The 14,089-nt window shown below is 43.0% G+C and overlaps 1 protein-coding gene across 1 annotated transcript; it reads right to left on the minus strand.

The window, feature by feature from the left end:
- Nucleotides 1-13,765, minus strand: DPY30 (dpy-30 histone methyltransferase complex regulatory subunit; the record flags this gene model as incomplete). Its single annotated transcript, XM_080711481.1, has 4 exons — nt 1-73; nt 8,321-8,463; nt 13,583-13,630; nt 13,730-13,765. The coding sequence occupies 4 exons, from the start codon at nt 13,763-13,765 to the stop codon at nt 1-3; spliced, it is 300 nt and encodes a 99-aa protein (XP_080567607.1).
- Nucleotides 13,766-14,089: the final 324 nt, after the last annotated feature.

The following is a 14,089-nucleotide window of genomic DNA, read 5'->3' on the forward strand; positions in this document are numbered from 1 at the left end:
TCAGTTTCGATCTTCAAACTGTGCCTTGTTTTTTAAAAGATAGGATGCTAGAAATTCAATGGGATTTGGTGGTCTGTAAGGGAAAAGAAATTCAAAGTTTAGAAATATATATTTTTAGATGTGTGTATTTAAGTGTATTGCTACATAAAAAACTTATCCTTTTAGGTTTAATTTTCATTTTGCATCCAAAGGCCATTTGTAATGAATATGGTAAATGAGTCAGGCAAGCAAATAGTCATATAATAAAAGTGACAAAAAGCCAGGTGTGGTGGCACACATTTGTAATCCCAGCATTTGAGAGGCTGAGACAGGAAGATTACAGTTCGTGGACAGCTCAGCTACTTAGTGAGATCCTTTGCAACTCAGTGAGACCCTATTTTAAAAAGAAAAAGAAAAGCCAGGCGTGGTGGCGCACGCTTGTAATCCCCGCGCTTGGGAGGCGGAGACAGGAGGATCGCGCAGGTTCGAACCCAGCCGAGCTGGCATAAGAGACCCTGTTTCAAAAATATAAAATAGGTCTGGGAGTGTAGCCCGGAGGCAGAAGGGCTTCCAGAAACCCCAGTACCACAAAAAAAAAAAAAAAAGGAAAAAGAAAAAAAGAAAAAAAGAAATAGAAAAAGAAAAGCTGGACATGGTGGCACATGCTTGTAATCCCAACATCTGGGAGGTTGAGATTGGAGGATCACAGTTCCTGGACAGCCTCAGCTACTTAGTGAGGGCCTCTACAACTTAGTGAGACACTGTTTCAAAAATAAAGAATAAAATATAGGGCTGGGGGTGTAGCACGGAAGTTAAATGCCCTTGGGTTCCATCCCTAGACCCGCAAAAAATAAAAAAAAAGAAAGAAAGAATAAAAATAGGGTTGGGGGTGTAGCTCAGAGGTAGAATGCCCCTGGGTTCCATCCCCAGTACCACAAAATGCATACATAAATTAATTTCCAGTACCACCAAAAAAAAAAAAATTTTTATGGCCAAAAACTGATTATGAACTCAATTCTTTTTTTATTATTATTCTTTATTTGAAAACAGGATCTCACTGAGTTGTAAAGGGCCTCACTAAGTAGCTGAGTATAAAAAAATAGGTCTGGGAGTATAGCCTGTAGGTAGAAAAGCCCCTGGGTTCCACCCTTCATACCACACAAAAAAAAAGTTTATTTATTTTATTTATTTATTTATTGGTGGTACTGGGGGTGTAACCCAGAGGCTTTCTACCTCCGAGCTACATTCCCAGACCTTTTTTATATTTTATTTGGAAACAGGGTCTCATTAGGTTGCTGAGAGCCTCACTAAGTAGCTGAGGCTAGCTCTGAACCCTTGCGATCCTCCTGTCTCAGCCTCCCAAGTGCAGGGATTACAAGCGTGAGCCATCACACCCGGCAAAGGTTATTTAAAAAAGAAAACAAAGCCGGGCGTGGTGGTACACGCTTGTAATCCCCGTGCTTGGGAGGCAGAGACAGGAGGATTGCACAGGTTCCAAGCCAGCCGCGCGCGCTGGCTTAGGAGACCCTGTTTCCAAATAAAAATGTAAAAATAGGTCTGGGAGTGTAGCCCGGAAGTAGAAGGGCTTCCAGAAACCCCAGTACCACCAAAAAAATAAAAAAATAATAAAAAAATAATAATAATAAAGAAAAAAAACACTACCACAAACCCAGTAGTAGCACAGCTATAATCCCAGCTACACAGCAGACTAAGGCAGGATGATCTCAAGATTCAGGCCAGCCAGTTCAAGTTACGGAGACTCTGCCTCAGAATAAAAAAAAAAAAGTACTGTGATGTAGTCAGCGGTAGACTGCCACTGGGTTCTATCGCCAGTATCAAAAACAAACAAAAAACATTTTTTTTTGGGGGGGGGCACTGGGGATTGAACCAAGGGGCATTCTACCTCCGAGCTACACCCCAAGCCCTATTTTATTCTTTATTTTGAAACAGGGTCTCACTAAGTTGCAGAGGGCCTGACAAGTTGCTAAGGCTGACCACAAACCTCAGATCCTCCTGTCTCAGCCTCCCAAATACTGCGATGACAAGTGTGCACCACAACACCTGGCTTCAAATTATAATTTAATAATTCTAATACCAAACCTGTTGATTCCTGTGATTGCTAATATTGCTTATATCATTATTATGATACTTATAATGGCTATTTTATAGTGTTCTACTTGACTCTACTTGATTTTAAATGTCCATCCCATAGCCGTGCATGGTGGCACATGCTTGTAATTCCAGTGCCTGTGAGGCTGAGACAGGAAGATCGCAGGTTTGAGGACAGCCTCATCAAGTAATGGGGCTCTCATCAACCTAGGTAGATCTTGTTTAAAAAAAAAATTATATATATATGGGGGCGTAGCTAGAGATAGACTGTCCCTGGGTTCATCCCTAGTATCACAAAAATAAATTAATAAATAAAAAACAAAAGTCCATCCTTAGATATATGAAAAGAACTTGAATATTTGTGTGTGTGTGTGGTACTGGGGATTGAACCCGGGGGCATTCTACTTCTAAGATACACCCCAGCCCTCTTTTTTTTTTTTTTGGTGGTACAGGGGATGGAACCCAGGGGCTTTTTACCTCCAGGCTATACTCCAGACCTATTTTATATTTTTATTTGGAAACAGGGTCTCACTAACTTGCTGAGAGCCTCACTAAGAAGCTGAGGTTGGCTTTGAACCTGTGCGATCCTCCTGTTTCAGCCTCCAAAGTACTGGGTTGGCAAACATAAACCTACGTTACCATGCCCGGCTTCTAGCCCTCTTCTATTATTTTGAAACAGGGTCTCACAAGGTTGATAAGTCACACTACTTGCTGAGACTGTCAGTCCTCTAACCTGTGATCTTCCTGTCTCAGCCTTTGAAATACTGAGATTACAGGTGTGCAACATCATGCCCAGCTTGAAATTTGAACATTTTTAGCAAAAGAAAAATAATTATTATAATTCTACAGTCATGCAACACACCTAAAAATTAAACATATTGGCCCAGCATGGTGGCGCATGCTTGTAACCCCAGCATTTGGGAGGCTGAGACCGGAGGATCGCGGTTCGCGGACAGCCTCAGCTACTTAGTGAGGCCCTCTGCAACTCAGTGAGACCCGGTTTCAAAATAAAGGATAAAAAATTGGGCAGGGGGTGTAGCTCAGAGGCCAAAGGCCTCTGAGTTCCATCCCCAAACCCAGGGAAAAAAAATTAAACATATTAATAAAATTAAAGGGCTGTGTGTGGTGATGCATGCTTCCAATCCCAGCATTTGGGAGGCTGAGACAGGAGATTGTGATTCCAGGACAGCCTCAGCTTCTACTTAGTGATGCCCTCTCTGCAACTCATTGAGACTCTTGTTTCAAAATAAAGAATAACAAATATAAAGGCAGGCATGGCACACACTTGTATTCCTAGCATTTGGGAGGCTGAGACAGGAGGATCACAGGTTCTCAGACAGCCTCAGCTACTTAGAGTGAGGCCCTTTGCAACTCAGTGAGATCCTGTTTCAAAATAAAGAATAAGCCGGGCATGGTGGTACACGCTTGTAATCCCAGCATTCAGGAGGCTGAGGCCGGAGGATAGTGGTTCGCAGACAGCCTCAGCTACTTAGTGAGGCCCTCTGCAACTCAGTGAGACCCGGTTTCAAAATAAAGAATAAAAAATAGGGCAGGAGTGTAGCTCGAAGGTTGAATGCCCCTGGGTTCCATCCCCAGACCTGCAAAAAAATAAAATAAAATAAAAAATAAATAAAGAATAAAAATAGGACTGGGAATCCAGGCATGATGGCACACACTTGTAATCCAAGCATTTGGGAGGCTGAGACAGGAGGATCCAGGTTCGTGGCCAGCCTCAGATACTTAAGAAGCCCTTTGCAACTTAGTGAGACCCTTTTTCAAAATAAAGACTGAAAAAATAGGGCTGGGATGTAGCTCGGAGGTAGAATTCCCCTGGGTTCCATCCCCTAAACCCATAAAAACAAAATAGGGCTAGGAAGCCAGTCATGGTGGTACATACTTGTGATCCCAACATTTGGGAGGCTGAGACAGGAGGATTGCACAGGTTCAAAGCCAGCCTCAGCTACTTAGTGAGGCTCTTTGCAACTCAGTGAAATCCTGTTTCAAAATAAAGAATAAAAAATAGGGCTGGGGGTGTAGCCTGGAGTTAGAATGCCCCTGGGTTTCATCCACAGTACCACAAAAAAAAAAAAAAATGGCTGAGCGTGTAGCTCAGTAGAATGCCCCTGGGCTCCATCCCCAGTACTGCAAAAAAAAAAAAAAAAAAGTAGCCGGACCTGTTGACCCACATGTGTAATCCCAGTACTTGGGAGACTATAACAGGATAATCACAGGTTGGAGGACAACCTCTGCAAATAATGAGAATTTACCAACCTAGGGAGACTCTGTTTCACATAAATATAGAGTAGGTCTGGTGTGTAGCTCAGAGGTAGAATGCCCCGGGCTCAATCCCCAGTACCACAATAAATAAATAAATAATAAAAAGGGCTGAGAGTGTAGTATAATGCCCCTGAATTCAATCCTCAATACCAAAAACAAATAAAAGTTGGGCATGGTGGCGCATGCTTGTAATCCCAGCATTTGAGAGACCTAGACAGGAAGATCATGGTTCATGGATAGCCTCAGCTACTTAGTGAGGCCTTTTGCAACTCAGTGAGACCCTGTTTCAAAATAAAGAATAAAAACAGGGACTTCCGGGAAGATGGTGACCGAGAAAAGCAGGGCTTAAGAGCCCCGCTAACAACCAATCTCCATTACCACAAAATCAGCACCTTTCATAGCCAGAAAACACCATCACCAGAGAAACAAAAAAATCACCAGGCTCCAGAGAGAAAGCGAACTGAGAACAGAGCTCAGAGCCACAGAGGAGAGACACCGGCCTCACGCCCGAGGACGCGGCAGCAGCGCCATACTGCCGGCGGCAGCGGCATATTCACCGGACGGCTACAGCAAGCCAAGGTGAGCCACTGCGGAACAGCCAGGCGGGATTTCTCCGCGCAGAGAGCATCTAAAGCTCCCAGTGGCTGAGCTCAGCACACGCTGCAGGGATTCAGAGTGGAAATCAAAACCAAGAAGTAATACGCCAGCCTCACGGCCGAGGGCGTAGCAGCGGTGCCATATTGCCACCGGCGGCAGCAGCAGTGAATTCACCGAATACAGTACAGCTACATCTGCGTACTCAAGAACAGTGAGTCAAATTGCGGGCCACAGAGGAGAAATCCCAGTACTGTACTCCCTGGGACTTGACCCAGTGGGGGAGGGGCGGTGGCAGAGATATCACACCATAGGAGAACGTGCAACCTGGCACCCCCCACAGTCTAAAGCAGCCTCGATCGACTCTCTGGGTCGGAGACTCTGTGATACAACCCAGTAAAGGAGTAGTGGGGTCTGAGATACTACTGAATCGAGATCCAGAACACCTTAAGTGAAGTCATAGTGACCCAAAGGAAGAACCCAGAGAAGGCACAAACTTCCTAAATCATGGGAAAGAGGAATAACACTGGAGCAATGAATGCCCACAACCGCACAACATCAGAACCCGATAAAACAGAAAATCAGAGATTTCTAGAAGATCAAATCAGGAAAACAACTGTAGAGATAATAGAGGTGCTTCGAAAAGAACTCAGAGAGAGCCAAAAAGAGATAAAGGATGCAATTAATGAAGTAAAGGCCTCAATTCAAAGCACAAACAACCGATTAGACCACATGGAGAACAGAATCTCGCTCTTAGAAGATGATCATTCCAAAAATGAACGCATAGTTTCTAATCTAGGAAAAAATATCCGACAGCAGGAATCTGATATTGAAGAAATATGGGCCCATTTTAAGAGAGCTAACCTAAGAATAATTGGAATAGAGGAGGGAAAAGAAAGTGAAACCAAAGGGATCAACAATCTCTTAAAGGAAGTAATAGCAGAAAATTTTCCAAACATAGAGCAAGAGGTTGATACACAGGTCCAGGAAACTTATAGAACTCCCTTTAGACAGGATCGAAGAAGAGGATCCCCACGCCACATAATTGTCAAAATGACCAATGTGGAAGCCAAGCAGAGAATCTTAAAGGCAACAAAAACAAAGGGCCAAGTGACATTCAGAGGCAAACCAATTAGAATCACTCCAGACTTCCCAAACCAAGTCATGAGAGCCAGAAGGGCTTGGAGTAACATATTCCAAACTCTGAAAGAAAACAACTTCCAGCCAAAAATTTCCTACCCAGCAAAACTTTCTATCAAATTAGATGGAGAAATAAGAAGCTTCCATGACAAACAGAAACTGAAGGAATTTATGTCTTCAAAACCAGCACTAGAGAAAATACTCAAAGAGATTAACTACAAAGAAGAAATAGGTAACACACACCAGAACCAGAGAAACAAGAGTTTCCATCCAACAGTCAACTAAGATTGGTTATCTGTGGAGATTCATTACTTATGTTAGTCTTTTACCTATCTCTAAATGGTATTGTTTGCCTTGATTGTTGTTAATTTTTAGGATTTCTAGTTGGAATATTAATATACCTTCAGATATAGCATTTGGAAATATTTTATCCCATTCTATTAGTAACTGTTAACTCTGTTTACATTGTCTTTGGATATACAATATTTTTTTTTTTTAGGGAGTTTGTATACTCTTCTGTTGCCTGTGCCATTGAAATCATATCCAAGAAATCACTGCCAATTTCAATGTTGTGAGGTTTTATGGCCCAGATTTTCTCCTAAAAGTTTATAGTCTTAAGATTTATATTTAGGTCTTTTATCTATTTTGAGTTAATATTTGTATATGGGATTAGGTAAGGGTCCAACTTTATTCTTTTCCATGTAATTATTATGTTTCAACAATATTTAAAAGATTATTATTTCCACCACCAAATGTTCGTGGAAACCTTGTCAAAAATAACTTGACAATATAGGAAAGAATTTAGCTCTAGGCTTTTATTTAACTCCAATGGTGTATATTTCTGCCTTTAGAATACTTCTACACTGTTTCAATTATTGTAGCTTTATATGGTTTGAAATCAGAAAATATATATCTTCTAGCTTTGTTCTTTTTCAAGATCGTTTTGGGTATCTAGAGTCCATATTCCATATTAGGATAGATTTTTTTTCTGAAAAATAAATATATAAATATATGATAGTTTCACCTAAAAAAAATAGAAAAAAAAATATTCTCTGGTAAGAAAGAAAGTAAAAAGAAATATTGAAATGTTATCTTTAAGTCATCAAAAGCTTGGTATCAGACAAATGAAACTGTTATGTGAGATTATAATTTTTAATTTTGGATAAATTGCTATAATACTAGATGTCAACGACTAAGCCAAGCATGGGAGGGAGGGATGGGGAGAGAATAGGGTGGGGATCGGGTGGGGGCTGACTGGGCGATGTGTGCATATATGTCTACAAAAGTTTGTATCCCACTATGATGTATGAATACAGTGCACCAATAAAAAAAAAAAAAAAAACACAGGAGCCGGACATGGTGGTTCACACTTGTAATTCCAGCATTTGAGAGGCTGAGGTAGGAGGATCATGGTTCACGGACAGTCTCAGCTACATAGTGAGCTCCTTTGCAACGCAGTGAGACCCTGTTTCACAATAAAGAATAAAAAATAGAGCTGGGGTGCCGAAGGCCAATTCAGTCATTAGCTCAAAAGGCTCTTGTCCATATCAGGTTCTTTCCAAGAGCGCCGTCACTAGGGACTTAAAGAAATTTAGTCCTTAGAAGGGAAAGAATCACTGCAGATAAGAGGCTGCAGTATTTCACTCTATCCTTCCCCATCTTTTCTGAGATTCTTGATCGCGAGTGGACTTGCGCCCCGATTGGACTAAGCTGGCCTTCGGCACTGGGGATGTAGCTCAGAGGTAGAATTCCCCTGGGTTCCACCCCCAGTACCACACACACAAAAAAAAAAATTAGGGCTGGGGGTGTCGCTAGGAGGTAGAATAACTCTTGGTTCCATCTTTAGTACTGCAAAAGGAAAAAAACTTTTTTTTTTTTTTTTTGCGGGTCTGGGGATGGAACCCAGAGGCATTTGACCTCCGAGCTACAGCCCCTGCCCAATTTTTTATTCTTTATTTTGAAACAGGGTCTCACTGACTTGCGGAGGGCCTCACTAAGTAGCTAAGGTTGTCCGCGAACCATGATCCTCCAGTCTCAGCCTCCCAAATGCTGGGATTACAAGCGTGCACCACCACGCCCGGCAAGAAACAACTGTTAATATTCATAAATTATAAAACATCACAGAAAATTTTAAAAAGCTATATACGACTAATGGCATTTCAATTAGGAATCTGTGCTCTGCTTTCTCTGCAACCTCCAATCACAGGCGCTATTATCTTACCTTTCCTTTGCAAGCACAGCAAGTCCCTGTAATAAAATAGGCACAACTGTCTGATCCAGGTAGGCACGAGTTGGCAAAGACTGTAGATCCACCTTCTGTTTTGATGACTTTTCTGCATTAATCTTCTCATTTTCTACTATCCTCTAGTGAATGCAAAAAACAATGCATGAACATTCCAAATAACTCCATTATTTTGAATACTAAACAAAAACTGATAGAAACAGGACACAAAAAGGCAAATCAATGACTTCTCTCCCTTTTTTTTTTTTTTTTTTTTTGTCCTATTGCTTAGGATTAAACCAAGGAACATTCTACCTTCAAGCTACACCACCAGCCCTATTTTATTTTTTTTATTTGGAAACAGGCTCTAAATTGTATAAGTTGCTAAGGCTGGCCACAAATCTGAGATACTCCTGTCTCCGCCTCCCAAGTACTGGGAATATACATAGGCACCACCATGCCAAGCCATCTCTAATTTCATTCAAGCTTTCTGATTCTGAAGATAACATATCTCAAAATCGCCAAATTCCACTTCCTTCCTTTCCTTCTTTTTAGGAGCCCTTCCCCCCATCATCCTTATTTTTATAGCGTTTTCTAAAATACGGACTTTTAAGTAACACTGGATCACATCAAGCAAGCCAGACTTGGTTTTGTTATATTAGGGATCCAACCCAGGGGCATTCTACCTCTGAGCTACATCCCAGCTGTTTTTTTTTTTTTTTTCTTTTTTCCATTTTCAAAGAAAGTCTCACTAGGTTGCAGAGTCTTCTGCATTGTTAAGGCTGTCCTCAAACCTGTGAAACTCCTGTCTCAGCCTCTCAAGTACTGGGATTACAGGAGTATACCAACACACCCAGCTAAACACCCTTCTTTTGTGTGGGTGTGAGCGGGAATACTGGGGCTGTAACTCAGGAAACCATTCTACCTCCAAGCTACACCTGCCGTCCTTTTTATTTGTTTTGAAACAGGGTCTCACTAGGATGCTGAGAGTATCTTGCTAAATGGCAGGGGCTGCCTTGAACCTATGACCCTCCAGTCTTAGACCCAATAGTACTGGAATTACAGGCATGCACCATCACACCTGGCTCCTACTTCATTCTGTATTTTAAAACAGGGCCTCTGCCGGGCGTGGTGGCACATGCTTGTAATCCCTGCACTTGGGAGGCGGAGACAGGAGGGTCACACTGGTTTGGAGCCAGTCTGGCTGGCTTAAGAGACCCTGTTTCCACATTAAAAAAAAAGTTAAAAAATAGGTCTGGGAGTATAGCCCGTGGGAGTGTATCCCAGAGGTAGAAGGGCTTCCAGGAACCCCAGTACCACCAATAAATAAATAAACAAACAAACAAATAAATAAATAAATAAATAAAACAGGGCTCCTCCGTTTTTTTGTTTTTTTTTTTTTTGGTACTAGGGATTAAGCCCAGAGCATTCTACATCTAAACTACACCCTCACTCCTACTTTATTTTATTTATTTATTTTTTGTGTGCGTCTGGAGATGGAACCCAGGGGGGTTCCTATAAAAAATTACGAGGTAGGCAAAAAAGCAGGAAAATAATGAGGGGAAAAATAAATCCACAGGAACAAACCCAGAAATTATAGATGTTTGGACTATGGAAGGACACTAAAACAGTTCAATAGAGAGCAAAAGCCAAGTTCCATGGGTCTCACTGAACATGCTTGTAATCCCAATGATGTAGGATAGAAAAAATAAATATAGAGAAAGGAGATAGACAGGGCCGGGAGTGGTGGGGGACCCTTGTAATCCCAGTACTTGGGAGGATGGCAGATTTACGGCCAGCCTCAGGCTGAGGGAGGTCTTAGTAAAGACCTCCCTCAGTAACTTAGTGAGACCCTGTTTCAAAGTGAAGAATAAAAAATAAGACAGGTAGGATGCGCCTAGGTTCCATCCCCAGACCTGGAAAAAAAAAGGAAGAGCCCGAAACCAGGCATGGTGGCACATTGTAATCCACATACTTAGGAGGCTGAGACAGGAGGATCGCAGGCTCGCGACCAGCCTCAACTACTTAGGCCTTCTGAAACTTAGTGAGACCCTGTTCCAAAATAAAGAATAAAAAATAAGCCGGGAGTGGTGGTGCACGCTTGTAATCCCTGCGCTTGGGAGGCTGAGACAGGAGGATCACACAGGTTCAAAGCCAGCCTCAGCTACTTAGTGAGGCTCTCAGCAACTTAGTGAGACCCTGTTTCCAAATATAATATAAAATAAGTCTGGGAGTATAGCCCGGAGGTAGAAAGCCTCTGGGTTCCACCCCCAGTACCACCAAAAAATAAAAAGAATAAAATAAAGAAGAATAAAAAATAGTGCTGGGGCGCCAAGCGTGGTAACACACGCTTGTAATCCCCATGCTTGGTAGGTGGAGAAAGGAGGATCACGCAGGTTCAAAGCTAGCCTCGCTGGCTTAAGAGACCCTGTTTCCAAATAAAAATATAAAATAGGTCTGGGCGTGTAGCCTGGAGGTAGAAGGGTTTCTAGAAATCCCAGTACCACAATAAATAAATGAATAAATGAATGAATAAATAAATAAATAAATAGTCCTGAGGTATAGCTTAGAGATAAATGTCCCTGGGTTCCATCCCCAGTACCACAAAAGAAAAAAAAAAAAAAAAAAAGAGGCCTACACTCACCAAGATGTCTATCTCCCTCTTGATCCCTCCTGAGATGGCCTGCATTCTGCCTTGAATGTCTATTTACTTTCCTAAATAAACCTCTGTGTCTCTACCTAGCTTGGGCTGAAATTATTTTCCATCACACTAGCCAAGGACTCTACTGATCCTGATTTCCTAAGTTGAGGAATGGACCCATCGCCCCCAACACCAGTACTTGGAAAGCGTAGGATCTCAGGTTGGAAGCCAACCTCGGAAACTTATTGAGATCCTGTTTCCAAGTAAAAAATAAAATAGGACTGGGGGTATAGCTCAGAGGTAGAATATCCCTGGGTTCAAGCCCCAGTAAAATCAATCAATCAGCCAGGCGTAGTGGCACACGCTTGTAATCCCAGCATTTGGGAGGCTGAGACCGGAGGATCGCGGTTTACATACAGCCTCAGCTACTTAGTGAGGCCCTTTGAAACTCAGTGAGACCCGGTTTCAAAATAAAGAATAAAAAATAGGGCAGGGGGTGTAGCTCAGAGGTTGTAATACACCTGGGTTCCATCCCCAGACCCGCAATAAATAAATAAATAAATAAATAAATAAATAAATAAATGTCAAATAGGGCTTAATGTGTAGTTCAGATAGGATGTTCCTGGGTTCAATATCCAGTACTACAGAAAAGGGGGAAAAAAGGGCCCAGGAACTCTTGAATGTAGAAAATACTTATAAGACATTGAAATGCAAAAAACTGAGGATCCATTAAAAAACAACTCCAGAGCAATCCACCCAGTGCCCTTGACCCATGACCCAGCCAACAAAAATAAGAAGACTCAAAGCTTAAGCAGGCCAGGCGCGGTGGCCCATGCTTGTAATCCCTGCGCTTGGGAGGCTGAGACAGGAGGATCACACAGGTTCAAAGCCAGCCTCAGCTACTTAGTGAGGCTCTCAGCAACTTAGTGAGACCCTGTTTCCAAATAAAATATAAAATGGGTCTGGGAATATAGCCCGGAAGTAGAAAGCCTCTGGGTTCCATCCCCAGTACCACCAAAAAAAAAAAAAAAAAAGCTTAAGTAGGTTTGTAATCCCAGCATTCATAATCTCAGCATTCAGGAGGCTGAGACAGGAGAATTGCAGCCAGCCTAAGCTACTTAGTGAGGTCCTTTGCAGCTCAGTCAGACCCTGTTTCAAAAAAGAATTAAAAAATAGCCAGGCATGGTGGTGCACGCTTGTAATCCCAGCATTTGAGAGGCTGAGACAGGAGGATCACAGTTCCTAGCCAGCTGGGGTGTAGCTCGGAGTTAGAATGTCCCTGGGTTCCATCCCCAATACTACAAAAAAAAAAAAAAGGAGGAGAAGAAGAAAGGAAATGGATTCTCTTCAAACCAATAAACATTCCTAGCAATTATAAGGGAGAAGAGTAGTCACAGCAGTAAATTCTAGAAGTTTGTCAAGATTAACAATACAATTTAAGGTACATGTGGTGGCACAGGCTTGTAATTTCAGTATTTGGGAGGCTGAGACAGGAGGATCGCAGGTCCATGGCCAGCCTCAGCTACCTGTTGAGGCCCTCCACAACTTAGTGAAACCCTGTTTCTATACAAAGAATAGCGGCCAGGCGTGGTGGCACACTCTTGTAATCCCAGCATTCAAGAGGCTGAGACAGGAGGATCGCGGTTCGCAGACAGCCTCAGCTACTTAGTGAGGCGCTTTCAACTCGGTGAGACTCTGTTTCAAAATAAAGAATAAAAAATCAGGCTGGGAGTGTAGCTCAGAGGTAGAATACCCCTGGTTTCCATCCCCAGTACCACACACACAAAAAAAGAATAAATAATAGGGCTGGAGGTGTAGCTCAGAGGTAGAATGCCCCTGGGTTCAATCCCAAGTACCAAAAAAAATTTTTTTTCAATTTAAATCTTTTTGCAAATATGTCAATTTGCCTAGGTTGAAAATACAGCTCTCAGCAAAGCATGGTGGCACACACCTGGAATCCCAGTACTTGGGAGGCTGAGAACAAGAGGAAGGAGAATCACAACTTACAATCAGACCTCAGCTACTGAGCGAGGCCCTCTGCAACTTAATGAGACCCTGTTTCAAAATAAAGAATAAAAAAATAGGGCTGGGGGTTTAGCTCAGAGGTAGAATTCCACTGGGTTCCATCCGCAGTACCAAAAAAAAAAAAAAAACAGCTCTCCACTTACTTCCCTGGACGAGTTACTCAACTTCTTTAAGCCTTCTGGGATTCAAGAAACGTGCAAATTGCTCTGGTGTGTGTCAGAGACACAGCAAAACAGTTGAAAAGTACTGATATTTAGTGCTTTTATAACACTGCTTGGAAATGCCCCTGCGCTCATTTAGGCACACTTAATCACTCGACTTTTTCAATGAATCACAAACCTTCTTCTCCCAGGCAGCCTCTAGTTTCCTAACCAATCCCACCCACCCCTGATTCATGGGTTCCAAGATTTATTCACTCATTTACAAAGTACCTTCTGTTTTTTTTTTTTTTTTAACACAAGTACTAGTACCGCTAGTAAAAACAGGCTAGCTATAGCAAAGTTTTCACTTGTGCCAAGTAACCTAGTAAAAACGGATCCCAAGTTTTCTGCAACTCAAGAGCCGCACCGACCCGGCATAGGAACAAGGCTAATTACCTCCACATTGTCCGTCAGACCATACTCAGAGTGCGGGTTTTCTGCGACCTAGAAAGAAACAAAACGCCGGTCAGACGCACCAGCCACGGACGGCTTCTCGCTGCCTCCCTGGCACACCGCCACCCGGAATGCAGGCCCTCCAGGTACCTGCGTCTGTCCTTCCAGCATCTGCTCGGATTCCATGGTGGGCCCTGCCAATCACAGTTCCCGGATACCAGTCTTGGGAAACAAGAAGATCCATGAGTTACTCGGGAGATTTCAACAGCAACACCCCAGGACGGAGTCCAGCCCAGACCCCGACCCCGCCCCTCACCCCCACCTGGGCGCGGGAGCACCCCGAGCTGCAGAGGCGCAGGATGGGCCCTGCACGACTGGGCGCCCAAAGCAAGTCCGGAAGCCCAGCGATCGTCCCAAGTCCCTACAAGAAGTGGGGGAAGGAGGAAAGGGAGCTGATTACCCGCGCTCAAGCGGTCGGTTCCTAAAAGCCCTGCACCGCGCCACCAACTC

The sequence above is a fragment of the Muscardinus avellanarius genome (assembly GCF_963383645.1).
Source record: "Muscardinus avellanarius genome assembly, chromosome: 15".
Taxonomy (NCBI): domain Eukaryota; kingdom Metazoa; phylum Chordata; class Mammalia; order Rodentia; family Gliridae; genus Muscardinus; species Muscardinus avellanarius.